This window comes from Perca flavescens, chromosome 11 (assembly GCF_004354835.1).
Source record: "Perca flavescens isolate YP-PL-M2 chromosome 11, PFLA_1.0, whole genome shotgun sequence".
Taxonomy (NCBI): Eukaryota; Metazoa; Chordata; class Actinopteri; order Perciformes; family Percidae; genus Perca; species Perca flavescens.
This window is the reverse complement of record NC_041341.1, coordinates 28,017,276-28,035,424: the sequence shown is the minus strand read 5'-3', so window position 1 is coordinate 28,035,424 and position 18,149 is coordinate 28,017,276. Positions and strand designations below refer to the sequence as shown.

Genomic DNA, 18,149 nt, shown 5'->3' with positions numbered 1-18,149 from the left:
GCAGGGGCCAGGGGCCTACAGTTTTAACCAGGTTAGGTAATACAAATCTGCTAATGGGGCGTTGCCTCATCATGAGTTCAAAGACATTTTCAAGTTTGTTTAGGGCCACTTCAGTGTTGCAGGTTGCATGGAGACAAGCATGGCATTTCTAAAATAATACTTTTGTCTTACCTTATGGTTTAAAAAGAAAATAGTAGGAGGAAGAGTTTATGACCTGGAATGTGTAACCATGTTTGTTTCGTAAAAGTTTGTCCGCCTAACTTCTTGTAGGCTACGTGCTGCGTGGGTAGTCGGCCTCTTTGTTGGACCTCCCTCCTCCGGCTTAAACTAAGCCATGCCCAGATAAATCACTCCCACAGACTGGTAACCTGCACACTGGGGCCGCGGACTGGAGAGGAGAGGAGCGGAGTTATCTGGGAGGTAGGAGCGCGGCAGAAAATAAGAGTTGCACTGGAACCGACTTCTCTCCGTCCCTGAGTGAAATAAACTTTGCACAAGGAGCACCTGTAAACACTTTCTGCAATAGCTGAGCGGCTCGCATTAAACATTATGTCCGGCAGCACCATAGCCAGGGTGCTGGTTGCGCTCTGTATCGGGAGCGCGGTGAACTGCATGCCCAGAGGGACGCACAGGACTCGGAGACAAGGGCAGCAGCATCAGGTCCCCTCAGTCTCTCAGGGTAAGTGTTTTTTCTTTATATCAAGTTATTAGTCACAGGAGTGATTTCGTGTAGAAGTAAATTGTTCCTTAACCAGAACTTCTGCGAGTTTGAGGGTAAATAATGAAATTATTGTTCATTTCGATCGTGTGTTGACATGTTAGTTGGGATGGAAAGCAACATGTAGACATAGTCAAGTCATACCTAACTATGTCTACATGTTTGTCTACATTTCAGGTCGTGTCCCTGTAGTCTCTCGGGTGTGTTTTATTATTTTACAATAAAAACAATTGGGAACCCCATATATTAGTTTTGTGCCACAAAAAGCATACATAATTGTTGATCTCTGATTTTGGAGTCACTACTGGATTGAGAGAGAGAGAGAGAGAGAGAGAGAGAGAGAGAGAGAAAGAGAGAGAAAGAGAGAGAGAGAGGAAAAAAGATAAAAAGTCTTTCTTCTTTCACTTTTTAAAGTGAAAAAAAGTCATGAGATTTTAACAAAGAACATGCCGTGTGTGTGTGTGTGTGTGTGTGTGTGTGTGTGTGTGTGTGTGTGTGTGTGTGTGTGTGTGTGTGTGGACTAAAGGTGGATATAATTCTCCACTCTGCAACTGATTTATTACTCAGCCCTGGGGGCCTTTGAAGTCAAGTCAACACATCCAGGGTCAATTTCACAGACATGGGTGGAGTCTTGTCCCACAATAAAGTGATTATTCTTATTTAGGGTATGCTTATTTTGGGATAGCAAAAACCTTTGTCTTTTGATACTGGTCTGTGTTTTACTGGTCTATGTTTTGTAGTTATGGTCAGGGATAGCCCATTTTCCAGTGTCTTCATTTGTCTTTCCATTTTGAAGAAGGACATGGTAACCAGGTACAGTGTTTGTGGGTGTGTGAGGGTGGAGTGGGTTTTCTTTCGCTCACATTTTCCCTACACTGTGTGTGTTTTCAGTGTAGGAGCAAGGGGAGGAGGTGCGTTTTATTTGACCTCCTGCTGCCTGATTCTAGTTGGTACCAAAATCTCATCAGCTGTATTTGTTTTCTGTTCTCTTTTTTCCCCCTCTCCTGTCAGATGGTTGTAGAGAGAACGGTCAGTTCTATGGTATTAATGACCAGTGGGAACGGCAGTATTTGGGCAGTACTCTGGTCTGTACCTGCCATGGAATCGCTGGCATCAAGTGTAAAAGCAAACCTGAAGGTTAGTATGTGTGTAATGGTCTCATTCTTTTTTTTTTTTTAACTGTGTCCAGAAATCCCATCTTTTGCATCATTTCCCTCACCAATCCATCTTAATTTCCCTCATCCTTTAACAAAAACATACAACATACCCCTTTTCCGTTGTTCTCTCTCTCTAGCAGAGGAAACGTGCTTCGATAAGATCAACCAGCAGTCCTACAATGTGGGAGAAACCTATGAGAGACCCAAGGATGGCATGATCTGGGACTGTACCTGTATTGGATCAGGGAAGGGCAAGATCAGTTGCACCATCGGCAGTAAGTTTGTGTTTTGTGTGTGTGTGTGTGTGTGTGTGTGTGTGTGTTTTTCTGTGAGTGCTTGCTCTACAAGGAGCTGCCCCACTGCCATTAACTGTTCTAACCACAGACAAAACATCCAAGCTCCAGTGTTTCTGTGTATATCCTGGTCTGCCAGACTGAGGCCAGTAAACGGGTTAATATCCATATTCTCCACAGCTGATTAGCAACTGGTGCTGTGCAGCTGTTAGCACTTAGCCGGGTGGTTAGATAATGGGAGAGATGTCTGAGTGTGTGTGTTTCGTTTCCTTTTGATTTCTATTTGTGCAAACACACCCAGGCATATGGACCTCTTGTCTAAAATCATCCTTTTCCCCTTCTGTCAACCCAGACCGCTGTCATGAGGGTGGAGCTTCATATAAGATCGGTGACACCTGGAGGAGACCCCACGAAACGGGAGGCTACATGTTGGAGTGTGTCTGTCTGGGTAACGGCAAGGGAGAGTGGACCTGCAAACCTGTCGGTGAGTCATTCAGACAGCCGCTGACTAACAGACGACTGTATTTACGTGATGGGGAAAACCGGCTGATTTAGTAAGCCAGTATATTTAGGATGATGGATTATCATTATTACTCATTCTCCTATGTTTTACAGGCGGTTAATAAATAGACTTAACTTTTAGGGTATTTTTGTATTGAGTGTTTCGTACAAAAGTATTTAGTAGCTCATGAGTCTCTGTTCCCTGCAGCTGAGCGTTGCTATGACAACTCGGCGGGAACATCATATGTTGTTGGGGAGACATGGGAGAAGCCGTACCAGGGATGGATGGTGGTGGACTGCACCTGTCTGGGAGAGGGAAGTGGACGCATCACATGCACCTCCAGAAGTAAAAAAAAAACAACCTTGATTTATTTCTTCCATCTATCAAACTATCGCCTCCCCAATTTTTGTATGTTTCCTTTTTCCTACTCTCTCGCTAAATGTGTATCTTATGATTTGTTGGAAGATTTGAACAGGCTGTTGAGGAATTGTTTACCAGTTGTGTTTCCAATTAAGACCAGTACTTAATGATGCTGGCTGATGTAACGGGTGAAACGGAATGTTATTCCCTGTTGGCTTGCTGTCGCGTGCAAGACTTCAGGGTGGCCTTGCACGTTTGTAGTGGAGGTAATCAATACATTGTTATCATGCATGTTATCAACAAAGTCTCAAGGCACAAACATGGAAACAGCTGGAGGCCAGGAGGAACTTCTCCCCACAGAACCACTGCAGGCTATAAAACATGCACTCTGCACATTAACCTACAAGTTTCCCACCCAAAAGGACCACGTTGCTGTCTCCCAGTTTCCATCTATTTCTTATTAATTCCTCTCATTCACTTCTCTCCTAGATCGCTGTAACGACCAGGATACTCAGACCTCCCACCGTATTGGAGATACCTGGACCAAGACAGACGCCCGAGGCCACTCGCTCCAGTGTCTTTGCACAGGGAACGGCCGAGGGGAGTGGAAGTGTGAGCGACATGCTTCACTTCACACCACCGGCCTGGGTGAGAAATGATAATACCCCCGTCTCTTTCCTCCTGCTCTCTGTATGGAGAGAAGAATGTATACCAGAGACAGATGCTGTGAGGAGGGAGAGATAAGAAGTGCCTAGTGTCCAAGTGTTGAAGTGAGAAAGATGTGTCTTGTAACTCATGACCATGAGCTCATGAGAAAGAGAGAGAAGGGGAACAGGGAAATGAAGAGGAATAAATCATCATGGGAAAGTCAGTGGGAGAAATATGCTTAAAGTGATTATTAGGTGTGAGACAGAAATGTATGCTCGTTGTGACTCGGGGACAGTAAAAAACTCAAATGGAACATGTTAATAACCCTGTGCAGTCCTCTTTCAGTCGAAATAAAAGCCAGATACGTATTTCATTGTGTACATTATACAGTATAACACACATAACTGTATGTTGTTTCAGCTGAAGTCATGTATAAACCTTTTCTTTAAGTGACCGTTGCATGTTCGGAGATATTTATTGTTGTTTTAACTGAATTCTGAAAACTGAAAACTGAACTGAAACTGAAAAATGTTATGTTTGAGTTACATTATCACGAAATCTTTTAATTTTGGAAGTTTTTATGTGATAACATAGCTACCCCTAACCTGGATCCGACTTTACATTCCAGGCACTGGCTCTCGTGTGATCACTAACATCCAGCCTGTGGTCTACCAGCCTGCCACTCTGCCTGAGCATGCCCAGGAGGGACCCTGTCGGACAGATGCAGGACTGTCGTACTTCATCGGCCAGCGCTGGATGAAGAACCAGGGAACCAAGCAGATGATCTGTACCTGTCTTGGCAATGGAGTCAGCTGTGAACAGTGGGGTAAGAGATATTTCCTTGTCCTTACAAATTTACAGCATTCATCAATAGTGGCCATAATTGTATATGCATTTTGAGTGCAAAAGGATATGTTTAGTCATATTTACTGTATTTGTGTGTGCTTCTGTCTTCACACAGATGGACCAGCTCCAGTGTATGGTGGCAACTCTGGAGGTCAGCCCTGTGTGTTTCCCTTTGTCTACAAGGGGAAGACCTACCACTCTTGTATCTCGGATGGACGCAGTGATGGACAGCTCTGGTGTTCCACCTCCTCCGACTATGAGACAGACCAGAAATATTCTTTCTGTACAGAGAAGCATGGTGAGTAGATGTGTTGCCTATTATTAAAGGCAAGAATTGTGTAGGAATTTCAAATTTAAATTGGTTGTTGACAAGGGATGAGCAATTGTTCTTATATATATATATATATATATATATATATATATATATATATATATATATATATATATATATATATATATATATATATATATATATATATATATATATATATATATATATATATATATATATATAATATATATATATATCACTGGTATGTAATGTTAACACACTGTAACAGTACTGTATATCATTTTGACATTTGAAAAAAAGAGAGTAGGTTGTTTCATTTTGCTGTTCAGAAAGACAAACAGTGGCAAGTCTTTCTTGAGAAAAATCTTCTCAGATACGTAACACTTGCTAGATTTAACTTGGAGGGGGGGATGGCAGCTAGCCTAGCGTTAGTTGCATGCAAATGTAAAAAAAGGAGCTGTATTGGGGTTTGGATATTGATAACTCATAGTGATTACAATTTATATGGTTGTGTGTGTTTTTTTGTTTTTGTTTTTTTTAACAGTAATTGTGGCCACCCGAGGCGGTAATTCTAACGGTGCTCTGTGCCAGTTCCCCTACCTCTATAATGGCCGAAACTACACTGACTGTACTGCAGATGGACGTAGAGACGGCATGAAGTGGTGCGGCACCACAACAGACTATGATGCAGAACAACGCTTTGGGTTCTGTCCTATGGCTGGTAAGTCTCTGCATGTGTTGGAGAGAGAGGAAAGGGAGAGATGTTGGGGCTGGAGGTGTTGGTGTTGTTTGAAGTCGTGTGGTGCTGAAAACAGATTTAGGCCATACTATTCTAAATAAATTTTAAAATGTCACTCAAATGCCCATAAAAAAATGGAACTTTTAAAACTCCTTTTTACATTCTTCACATCAGTTTCAAAATGGTTGTTTTTCAACAAAGTTTGCTAGCCATGGGGGCCACCAACGTGATTAGCACGGCTAATTGCAATGTCCCTCCCAGTCTTAAATAAAATGTATCTCCGCCCAGTCTGAATCAACGAGATACCATGGCCTTTGTATTAAGACCATTCTTTGAGGATGAAAAGATTTGATGTGTAACCTTATTAAATTTACATAAAAGCTATTGTCAGAGTGATGTTAAAAAGCAGTGAGGGCTGTTGGCACAGACAAAATCTAATTTACAGTTCTTACAATGTTTATTTAAACTGTAGCCAAATTCACATTGAGGACATTGCCTTGTAAGAAATGTGTTGTATCGGTGTCAATTAAGTCTCCATGGGTAACAAAAGAGGCTGAAGCCAGTGAAACACTAGGGGGTCATTGACACAGCACTCATGTCTGTGAAGGAATAATGAAATGGTAATGATGATACCAACATGCCGTTAAACAATGAGTAAAACTATGACAAACTAGAGGAATTATTTAGATATCGGAGCTAATGCATGTTGATGTCCAAATAAACCTAATAGTCTAATTTAAGAACTACATAACTATGGCGGGTATTGCTATAACCATATAAAACAAACACAACTGTGTGGTCACAACAAATGTCTTTGAATGGCTGTGAATGTCTTTTTAAAGGCGGATCCTAGCTAGCTAATATCTTTAAACATACCATCATGAAGATGAACACTGAGGTTTACAGTATCTTGGGCTTTGCATGAATTTAGTGTGTGCACGGTTTGAGTGCAGTCAAATGTGGTGACACAATTTCAATATCCAAAAAATAGGAAGCTTTAATTTAAAGGAAATCCTATCCTTGATAGAAGATTGGCAGCAGACTGTAAAATGTCGATAGTACACAGTGGAAACATTTATAGGACTAATCTAAGATAGTAAGTAGTCTTTGAATACTAAGAAACATGGAGCGCTGGATTTATTTTATTTCATAAGAATTTATCTTTTGTATTTTGGCATGCACTGTGGCACGACAGATGGGGGATCCTTTTTAAAAAGTTCAAATATTTGAAACTTGTTCAACTCTAATCTGAAGTCAAAGGGTTCTGCTGTGTGCAGAAGTTAAGACTTGACACGTGTGCATGAAAATAGCCTATGGAATAGTATTCCTTTTGATTAACAAGTACATCAAATGTAACGGGATGGTGGATTGTACTGATTTTTACGATTTTCTTTTTCTTTTTTTTTTTTTTTAAAAGCTATAATTTTCTTCAGAATTTCTTTATGCCTTCTTCAGCCCTGGGACCCACCTTTGGGCCGACACCCCGTCGTTAACAATACCCTGTCAAGATTTAAAGAGGAAAAAAAGCAGCAAACAGCATTCATGCCCTTTAGCCAGTGTCAGAGTGTCAGTCCAGCAATTAAAGCACCAGGGGGTCTTTGATACTGACATTAATGACTTCACAGGGATTGTCAAAACAAACAAGGTACTTGAGATGTTAATGGCTGTGTTTAAAGGACGGTAATAGTCTGGAGCCCCTTCTGCTCCACCTGTGGCAATCTTCCGGGAAGATGCCGGATAGGGTTATCTGGTGTCTGCCATGTGTTCTTGGGATGGCAGTGCAACGGTCTCCACCTCCATTATGCTAACTGCACCATTTACATGATTAGATCCACTGTTTTCTCTCTACCTCTGTGACACTCAAAAACATGACCCTGTTCATCAGTCCCTTTTCACAATCAGGGGTTTAACAGTTTGAAGAGGTTATAAAGCATGTCTGGAGAATAGACTTTTAAATTTAAACTTTAAATTGTGAAAAACACCAGATCATCCTTCAGCTATTAGTCAACTGGAAAGGATGGGGTAAAAACACACCCAGACATGGCCTCCAATCATTTTGAACCCAAGCCATACTGGACAAACCTGGATTTTTTTCATTGACTAAGGCTTTCAGGAATATTAGCTTGGATTGCATTTATATAACATGTATCACATACCTTTTTTAAATAATGATTTTTAGACCAAAAATGTCTTATCTGCGACATTTTGTTACATATGTACATATGTCGTTGCACATTATGTCAATGACAATAAAATTGAATTGAATATGAAAGAGAAAGATTGTTATGATTACTTACAATATAGCATCTTATGGATTACATTTAGTTCACCCGCACATACTCATTCAAATTGCTAAATTAACTTATCTTAAACTACTGCCCAGTTTCAGGACTATTCTATACCATGTCCCCTTTATTTCGGCCCCAAGCCACAGCCTTTGTTCATAGCCACCAAACCAAGTCCAAACGATCTTTACTCCCAGGAACCAGATGGTCCAGATTCTGCCTGGCAGGAAAAGTCCGGGCTGCGTTCCAAGACAGCAGATCTGCTCTTTATCTCCACCTCTACCTCCCTACCCTATATGGAGAGTTAAACAGATATGCACATGGGCATGCATGCATATCAGCTTTGTCTGCTCCTCTAGCTCTACAGCACCATCGTTTAAGAAATGTCACTTAGTCTGCAACTGACTCATGTGTTTTAACAATAAATGCTAGTTTTTGCCACCATTGTAAGCTCTGCTGCTGCTCTTGCTCCTTCCTTAAATGTAGATACAGGTCAACACTCAACAAAAGAGGTTAGAATATGCACTAAAATAACCAGTAATGTGAAGAACCTCTGTTCAACAGTCTTACTACTGAAACACACACACACACACACACACACACAGTGAGAGATTTGCAAAGCAGGGAGGTACTTAGAGCGCACACACACACACACACACACACACACACACACACACACACACACACACACACACACACACACACACACACAAACAGTGAGAGATTTGCAAAGCAGGGAGATACTTAGAACAGACACACACACACACACACACACACACACACAAATAGGACAGGTCTTTGCCTGTCCCAACCACATTCACAAACTTTCTATCTTTCCTGATTAAACACTACTCGCTCTTTTAATGACCAGAGAACATATGGAGAACACACACAGCCATTAATACACATAAAAACACGAGACAGCTGTTTCTGGCTTTCGATTTAGGAAAATCTTTTTCGTTTCTATGGACACAGGTGTTCTGTGGTGGTTGTATCCTCCACAGACGTGACAGTGTGTAGTAATTGCAGGGTAGAATCGGTGATCTCCAAGGGGAATCCTTCATCATACTTCGTTTGCTTTTATCTCGAAGCCGCTACGCGCCGCTTGTGTTATTAACAAGGTTTGCATGATGTGTTTGGATGCATCTTTAATGTGGTGTAGTTTGGTTTGTAGTTTCAACTAAAGTTGCGAATGGGTTTGTTCCAGTTTTTGCCCAAAATTCCATACTGGAGTCAGATTGAATGAAGATCACAACATATTAGGATGTGCTTTTGTAACTGGTTTTGTCCTGTGTTTTCTAGACCATGAAGAAGTGTGTACGGCCAATGAAGGGGTGATGTACCGCGTGGGAGACCAATGGGACAAACGGCACGATGTTTTGGGACACATGATGCGATGTACCTGTATCGGCAATGGCAGAGGGGAATGGAGTTGTGTTGCTTACTCCCAGATTAAAGGTGTGTGTTTGTGTTTGTGTGTGTGTGCGTGATAGTAACAGTGAGAGACAGGTTACATAGAGAAAGAAAAGGTAATTGCGAGCTGCTGTCGTGGCAGTGTTTTTGTCTGTATGTGTGTGGGGTAATAATTAGAGTGCAAAGGTGAAAGGTCACGTGAGATATAATCACTCACCTGCCAAAAGGTCAAAGGTGAGACTGGCCACCTGCACTTTAGTTGCACCTGCATCACACACACACACACACACACACACACACACACACACACACACACACACACACACAGAAAGAGCACACAAGAACAGATTTGCAAAAGCAGTGAAGTACTTAGAAAAGTAGTTTCATTTAACATTTTCTCCTTCATGACATTGCATGTTTTCATATATTTGCGTTTTTTTGTCTGTTGCAGACCAGTGTATTGTAGATGGTCTGACCTATGAGGTGAACCAAACCTTCACCAAACAACATGAGGAGGGCTACACGATGAACTGCAGCTGCTTTGGACAGGGGCGTGGTCGCTGGAAGTGTGATGCCATCGGTGAGTTTACCATCTTACAGGCTGCACCATTTTGTCAGTGTTTCCTAACTCTCAAATTTGTATTAGTCTAATCCTTTTTTTTTGTTTATCTACTGGTTTTCGTCTGCATTGCATATTTGAGGGGAGAAGCATTAGTGCCAGCTCCAGTGATCCCTGTTGCATTACCTGGTTTTATGTGACTCTGCCCTCAGATCAGTGCCAGGAGCCGGAGACGAGGGCCTTCTATAAGATCGGAGAGTCTTGGGATAAAGTCATCCAAGGAATCATGTACAAGTGCTATTGCTATGGCAACGGCATTGGAGAGCTCAGCTGCGAGCCCCAGCAGTCCTACCCTGGTAAGATGCTAAACATACATTCAGCAATGTAGTGTATATAACGTAAGGAAATTGTCAAGCCGTCAAGAGATTTTGCTATTGAAACTATGCCTCTGACATTAGGTTGTAAAAGGCTTTGCTGGGAAATGTTGCAAGTCAACTTACATGTTTCCCGCCCAGAAACATTAGTGTGTTATCCTTATTATAATGACAAATTATAACTTTTTCCACCTAGTCAACTTTTTCAGAAAAAAGTCCTGTCGCGATCTTGTCACTTTGACTCCTGGTCCTGTTTCAGTCTCTTGTCCTATTTTATTATGTTGACTGCTGTTACAGAGTTAGTGGCACCTCTCACCATCTCATTTTAGTGGTAGTAAGTTGTTTAAGCTTTGGGTCTCTTAATAGGAAAGCCAGGTTGATGGCTATATAAATTCTGGCGTTGTACATGATAAAGGATGGCCAAAATGTCCACAGTAGCTGTAAAATAGATATTTAATCCTCAGTAAGGATGTGTTCGGTAATACTGATGGTAAAGTGAGCTAACTTTACAAATTGCACTCCGACTCCTGTAGTGAAACCTATTTGTTTAAGTCACCTTGAAAATGAGGCCCTTGACTTTGATGTAAAACAGACAGAAATGATAGGGGGTGTGATTTCCTGTTTTACAGATACACCCCCTACTCTGAGCCTTTGTTCTTGCTAGCATGCGGTACATCCCCTGTGCTGTTGCCACAGCTGTACAAAAAACCACAGTGCACGTGTGTGTATACACACACATGCACACACCTTTAAAGCCTGTTGAACAACCGTTTTCAATTTTGTGGCTTTTAGAAAGCACTTTAAATTAAACCTCATGTTTTAGAGTTTAAGCCCTTAGCCAGTATCATTTAGAATAAAGTCATGCTTCATTACACAACATTAAGCAGGCTTGATGGTTAAGTTACCTCATTCCTGCCGACTTGAAACCAAGGTTGGCTAGACAGCATCACTGTACACCAATCTTTAGAATAAGATAGAAGAAGATGATAATTTCTCACAGTTTTGTCCTGACGTAGAAGTTCTCTCCTGCATAGGTCTGTGTCCCTTCTTCACATACTATGTTGTTGACTTGTTAGTATTCTGCCCCCTTTGTCATTACAACTGACCACGTTCTTAAGCTTCTTGAAGGGCATCCCCCAATAAAACAACATGTAATTATGTTCCCATTCCTTACCCATTTCCTCTTATTATTTCGTGAGCTTAGAATTATAAGGTTCTATCTCCACTTTTGGTCGAAATTGAGTTTTTGACATAATCTGATCCATTAGGTGTTTATTAATGCCCGTGTGGTGTTATTTTTGTAAAATAAATATTTTGTTAGTTAGTTATTAATAGTAGATTATACTACATAACAGTTTTGCCAGCTGGGATGTAAAAACGTTGATGCTCAATATCTCAGAACTACCCTAAATGGAGATAGAACCTTATCATTCTAAGCTCACAGATTTTGTAAGATAATGATGTACAGTATCAGTGTGGCTGTGAAGCTTTGCTAATGGAAACAGAATTTGAAGTTTGACAAATCTTACGTAAAGGAACATTTGAACTAGTACTTGTTTGCTCTGTGTGGGAAGCAGGTTGACGGGAGATAGAAAATGCAGGGCACTATTCCTCCGTAAGTGGCTATAATAGCAACCAGCTGTGAACTGTGTGTGTGTGTGTGTGTGTGTGTGTGTGTGTGTGTGTGTGTGTTTGGCGAGCCATACAAAATACAGCATGCAAAGATTTAAGGGCAGCAAGAGGCAAAGCCAGACTCTAAGTCAGTTGGCTGGGTAAAACACCATAAAAGGTAAAAATGGAAAACCCAAGTGAAGTATTTTTTAAGTTGATAAGTCTCAGATTTAGCACTAGATTGATAAGATCTTCGAGAAAAGAAAAAAAAGTTGTTTTCTTTTCTGCCGTCTGCGTTTATCTTGCCTTGTCTGGAGTGTAATTTACTCTTTAATCTTTTTCTTATTATTCGGATGACCCTCAACATTACTTCCTTTTACTGTGGTCCTTATCACAACCTTGCGGTCCATCTGTCTGTATCAAGAATCAATGTTGTGTCTGTGTGTGCAAAGTAAAGGGGATGTCTGCATGTATGTGTATGCTTGTAAGAGTGTATTTAATGCTAGGAGATTGTGTGTGTGTGTGTGTGTGTGTGTGTGTGTGTGTGTGTGTGTGTGTGTGTGTGTGTGCGCACATGCAGTTCATCCACTGCAAGTGTGCATCCGTTTCCATTTGCATCCCACATGTGATTCGATGTAACCCTTACCCTCGCCAGTGGCCTGTGGGTCTGTAATAGGCAGTAATTGGTCCCAGATTGTTTTTGAGGTTCGTGTATCTGCTAGCAACTCCTGGTTAACCGAGCCACTTGCTCAGAAACTTTGATTACAGGTCTGCTATTTGGAAAAGTGGTTAGAAAACCTCAGTTCTTTATAGAAGCTACCAGTTTTTATCAGCACAGCTTATGTCAGGAGTCTGCTTGCCACATGACTTCTGTTTACATTAAAGATGACTCCATACCATTTTGTTCATTCCCAAAACCAGTAACCAGAAACTTCAATTTCAAGTTTCTGCCAATATCATTTTTCGTTCTCTGCTAAGCCTTTTGTTTATATATATACAGTATATATTTAACTTGTGTGTCCCGTCCATTGTCTGGTAACTTGACACACTTTAGCTGGGAGTGCAACTTTTCACAATAAAGAATCCAGAGTTCTGTCAGATGTAGTAATGACACAATACACATGTTTGAGCTCCTGTCAACTACAAAACTCTCCACCACAAGGTTTTCCAGGCAATGAAACCCACGTTTCTAGGACTGAAATGGGCTTATACGGCACAATAACTTCCATGATTTTTTGTTATCAGCCTGGCTGTATCGTTTTCAACGAGGCAACTTTTCAGCATACTTTTTTTACTGGATGCATGTTGTTTAAAGAGCTTTGTCATATACCTTTCTGTGATGCTTCTGCAAGTGTTTTATCAAACCTAATCATGTCAATCACATGAGGCCGTACAAGTGTTTCCATGACAAACCCTTGTGATAAAGATTGCTGAATTGTTCAGCTTATACCATATTGAGTTTTATGATGTTTGCTGTTTGCAGTAATGTCAAAAGTGTAGAAATCCTGAGTTTCAAGATAAAAGATTAAAGAAAAAATGTCAAAGAAAAGTATGAGGGAATAAAAAACATTAACACAGGGAGCAGTCTCCCTGTGAAATTAGTCCACAATATTTGCACTTTTTGTTTGTAAGGTGTCCTCTAAATGCTGCTCATTTAATGAAACATTTCCACAGCAAGAGGATCGTGAAGGTTAGAAACATGATGAAATAGAGAAGAGAAAGGAGGGCAAAGGGCTTCTTCCCTCTCCCCAGCTGTGGAAATCTGGGCTGGAATCTCACAGGGCCGTGCTAGTTTTCCCTCACTCTTTCTGTGTTCTGTTCAGCAATATGCTGCAGCACACTCCCAAGTACTCATGTACTGTTAAATTGGCTTATGTAAAACTGCAAGTTTCTGAAATTTCTCAGATTGTAGAAGAGCCAGTATCTCGCCATGTTTGCCTCCCAACGTTAAGATCTAACTAAGATATTTGATATTTACGACGGTGTAAATGCTTCCTTCTGTCTGTTCAATTTTTTCTCAATATATCACATTATGATAATATCTTTACAGTAGACAGCGAAGCTCCTGGTCTGTTCTGAATAACTGCTTACCTCTCTGTTTTCTCTCTCTCTCTCTCTCTCTCTCTCTCTCTCTCTCTCTCTCTCTCTCTCTCTCTCTCTCTCTCAGGTGGTAATCGTCCCGTTCAGGTGATCATAACTGAATCTGGAAACCAACCCAACTCCCACCCTATTCAGTGGAATGCCCCATCGTCTGCTCACATCACCCAGTACGTCCTCAAATGGAGAGTGGTGAGTTTCCTGATTGAGCTTTACAGTTAACAAAGAAATGATGCCTTGTCTTGCATCTCTCCACAGGATCTGATGCTGACGCGGCCACTGTTGACATATCCAACAGTCAACTCCTGTTCTGCATGCTAAGCTTTAAAATACATCTATTTTTTTTTTTTCCTAACATCCTTCATTGCGTTTTACAGAAAAACACTCACAGCCCATGGAGAGAGGTGATGATCCCTGGCCATCTCAACTCCTACACCATCTCTGGTCTGAAGCCGGGCATCACCTACGAGGGTCAGCTAATCAGTGTGTTGCAGTTTGGGCGCCGAGAGGTCACGCGCTTTGACTTCACTACTAATTATGGAGGTGACAGATCTCCGTGCTGGCTTAGTTGCCACATCGCTGATTAACCAACAGTATTGACAGTTAATGTGGCTTCTTTTTCCATGCAAGCTGGTTTAGGCATGGGTATATTTTTGTGCATATCACTGCTTAATGTGCACTGGTTTGCCAAGTAAATATAAAAGATGATATTGAAGACAGGGCTCTGGAAATATGCTTGCAACATCATGAAATGGCAATATTTTGTGCTCTTAAAAATCATAATAATAAAAAAATCAGTTTGGCTCCTGAAATTTAACTTTATTTAACCAACTTTGAGATTTAAAAACTTGTATCCCCAGAGTGTCCTGTTGCCAGTTCTGATCTCAGAGGCAGCAAGTAGCCAACTCACTTATTTTCCATCTCTGTCTTTGTCTGTTTCTCCTGTAGTGGCGCCATCACAAGGCGAGACCACCCAACCTCCGCCTACAGTTGACATCTCAGAGTCTGTGACCGAAATTACCTCCAGCAGCTTTGTCATCTCCTGGGTTTCTGCCTCTGACACAGTTTCTGGTTTTAGAATAGAGTATGAACTCAGTGAGCAGGGACAGGCATCTGGACAACCCCTGGTGCTAGGTAAATGCATATCTATATATATATATATATATATATATATATATATATATATATATAAACATGAAAACATACAGAAAAATACAGTTGGGTTTTGTACGGATGGCGGCAAACATATTGTGATTTGTATTTTGGCCTGATTTCAAGACATTTTTACCAAGACAGTACCCTTTATTTGTCAGAGATAAAAAAGCTGCTTCAAAATATTTCTATGTTGTTAATACAATCTGTTTTTTTTCTATCAGACCTGCCCCACACAGCTACCTCAGTGAACATTAATGAGCTTCTACCTGGGAGGAAGTACACTGTTAACGTCTATGAGATTACAGATAGCGGAGAGAACAACCTAATTCTTACTACTTCACAAACCACTGGTCAGTAGGCACATACCTTTTATATTCCTATCTTTTCTTCTATGTTCTTACCATTCTCACAAACGTTGCAGCTGCTAGACTGAAATGTTGTTTTGAATCCCAGACCTGCAAGCTGCCTAATGAACATGTGCCAGGGACTATAAATTATGTAATCCAGTTAAAAAAAAGCAGTGGTTGTAATTTTCCTTCTCACACCTAAACCCCATTTGTTCCATAGCCCCTGATGCTCCCGTTGAGCATGAAGTGGAGGACGTGGGAGAAACTTCCATGGTGATCAGCTGGAACAAACCTCTGGCTCCCATCACTGGTATGCTATGTCACAGCCAACATCTCTCACCATTCTGTTGCTAATTTGAACCCCTGCCTATTCATCTTTGACAGTCCCCGAATGCACAGTGAACCGTGTGGTCTCCTTCTCCATGCAGGCTATCGAGTTGTCTACACGCCATCAATAGAAGGTGAAAGCACTGAGCTCACTCTCCCTGACACGGCAACATCTGTGACTCTGAGTAACCTTCTACCTGGGAAGTTGTACAATGTCAGTATCTACTCTGTGGAGGACAGCCTGGAGAGTGAGCCTATCTTTGTGCAGGTCCACACCGCTGGAGATCCACTGCCAGGTAAAAGACTGAGATGTGTAAAAAAAAAAAAAAAAAAAAAAAGGGGACACAATTGTTATTTGGAAAGGTTGAACTTGGTAAGCTGAGTAAGGTTGCTTTTTCTGTGTGTGTGTATGTGTGTGAAAACTAGAGAGGGAATGAGACCGAGAGTGAGAGAAAGAGAGTGTCGGGCAAAGTTAAGACCAGTTGGATGAATTCCTGAAAAAGCAATTCTTAATATTTGGGTCTTTATTTTTTATGTAAAGTCAGTATGGTTTCTTCCATATGTGTATGTTCAGGTTTTAGTTGCTTAAATCCTGTTTTATGGTTCTGCTTTCGCCGTAGACTACGTACGTGGCCTGATGTTATACTTGTGAACTGGTGTGTGCGTTGAGCCGGCATGTGTGTGTGTGTGTGGGTCATAGTGGGAGAAACAAAGTGTTTCCCCTGTGCTTTCTGACCACGGTGGGAAATCTGGAGCAGGAAAAGTTAAGGAGTTAGTTCTCCTTGATTTCACGTTGTTTATGGAGAAGGAGAACCAGGAAATGAGTCAGGGGAAATGCAACGCTACCAAGCCAAAGCCGAGCGACCTGCTGCGACCAAAAAATGGCCTTAAGGCAGTGGTTCTCAAAGGCAGTGGCTCTCATCTTTTTTCAACAATGTATCCCGTTTTAAATATTTTTTTCATCCAACTACCACTTGACGAGAACACATTTTCATTAGAAATTCTAAAAAACTAGCTATATAAAGAAGCACAACACAGCACTGTACCATCAATGTCTGCTTTACTAACAATATTGTAACTGAAAAACAAATGCATTTAAAATGTTTAGAATTCCTTATTTTAAGAATGATAAACAACTGATAAAAATAAACCTAAAAAAAAATAAACCTAAAAAAATAAAATCTTACCTACCCCTAGTCTCACTTTGCCAGACCCTCCTCCAAAGAGCTCTCAAGGAGGGTCTGGCTACTCCACATAGCATTCGGGGGTGGGAGGAAAGCGTGCTCTGGTTTATTGGCATTTCTTTAAACCAATCACAATCGTCATGGCGCTAAGCTCCGCACAGAGTGGCTGCAAAATAGTCATGTGAGAGAAAACTCAGATTGGATAGATGGTCTAGCTAGCTGTCTGGATTTACCCTGCAGAGATCTGAGGAGCTGTTAACCATAGTTCCAGCACAAAGAAAGAGGAAGGAAACAGAATATACATACATCTGGCGGAATTTCCATTTCCTGCGGCACCGGAGCAATCCCGGAAGTGGATATAGTCGAATATGTATTGGCAGACTATTTCTGGCACTTTGAAAGTACCCACAACTCCTCCAGATACTATATAATGATTGGAACAAAGATGGAGAGAGTAAAACGCTATGGGATATTTGGTCCTATGTTGACGTTAGCACCAGGAGTTGGTGTGCTGCGACCAAAAATCTGCCTATTAGGTGATTTTGATCCTAATTTGATCTTGACTGCTGTATGTATGAATTAATTTGACGTATTACTCTTGTCATAGGGGCACCCTCCAGAATCAACCTGCAAGTCATCCTGTGGCCTAGTCACACTTCTTATGTAGAAGTTTACAGTTTTTAATACGAGAAGTGAAGAGTTTTCCAATGGAAAGTGAAGTCATTGAGTTCACAGCTGTTGCACTCCTTTTCTGACTGGAGTTATGTAAAACTTTTCAGTCTGCCAGGTCTAACATGCTGTTGAGCAGATGCTGGAAAAGTGTGTGTGTGTGTGTGTGTGTGTGTGTGTGTGTGTGTGTGTGTGTGTGTGTGTGTGTGTGTGTGTGTGTGTGTGTGTGTGTGTGTGTGTGTGTGTGTGTGTGTGTGTGTGTGTGTGTGTGTGTGTGTGTGTGTGTGTGTGTGTGTGTGTCTGTGTGTCTGTGTGTCTGTGTGTCTGTGTGTGTGTAAAGACTGTGTGATAGAATATAGATAAGTGACCTCGTTAAGAGTGTGTGCTGCTATCTTCGGAAAGCCAAGTGAATCCCCCTCTGTAGATGTACACTATGTCAAATGGACCAAGGCTGCTGTCTACACATACGTTGTCTGAGCTAAATCCAGAGCAAGGCATATACGGAGTCACTTTAAACTTTGCATCTGCACTTTAGTATATCAAGGTTCAAAATGACGAAAGGTTAATCGATAT

At 41.3% G+C, this 18,149-nt stretch overlaps 1 protein-coding gene across 3 annotated transcripts in view; it reads left to right on the top strand.

The window, feature by feature from the left end:
* The first annotated feature begins 312 nt into the window (after positions 1–312).
* fn1a (fibronectin 1a) overlaps positions 313–18,149 on the top strand; it is a 34,927-nt gene continuing 17,090 nt past the window's right edge. The window contains exons 1-18 of one of the 3 annotated variants that reach the window (XM_028590350.1): positions 313–679; positions 1,730–1,855; positions 2,013–2,150; positions 2,521–2,652; positions 2,878–3,015; positions 3,520–3,678; positions 4,307–4,504; positions 4,640–4,822; positions 5,361–5,537; positions 9,143–9,298; positions 9,705–9,833; positions 10,025–10,168; positions 13,965–14,086; positions 14,272–14,365; positions 14,843–15,028; positions 15,271–15,399; positions 15,617–15,706; positions 15,825–16,019. In XM_028590350.1, the coding sequence (XP_028446151.1) occupies positions 550–679; positions 1,730–1,855; positions 2,013–2,150; positions 2,521–2,652; positions 2,878–3,015; positions 3,520–3,678; positions 4,307–4,504; positions 4,640–4,822; positions 5,361–5,537; positions 9,143–9,298; positions 9,705–9,833; positions 10,025–10,168; positions 13,965–14,086; positions 14,272–14,365; positions 14,843–15,028; positions 15,271–15,399; positions 15,617–15,706; positions 15,825–16,019 (2,626 nt within the window). In that variant the 5' untranslated portion in view covers positions 313–549. Of the gene's footprint in view, positions 680–1,729; positions 1,856–2,012; positions 2,151–2,520; positions 2,653–2,877; positions 3,016–3,519; positions 3,679–4,306; positions 4,505–4,639; positions 4,823–5,360; positions 5,538–9,142; positions 9,299–9,704; positions 9,834–10,024; positions 10,169–13,964; positions 14,087–14,271; positions 14,438–14,842; positions 15,029–15,270; positions 15,400–15,616; positions 15,707–15,824; positions 16,020–18,149 lie in introns of all 3 variants that reach the window. The other 2 variants (XM_028590349.1, XM_028590351.1) reach the window with 2 other exon arrangements.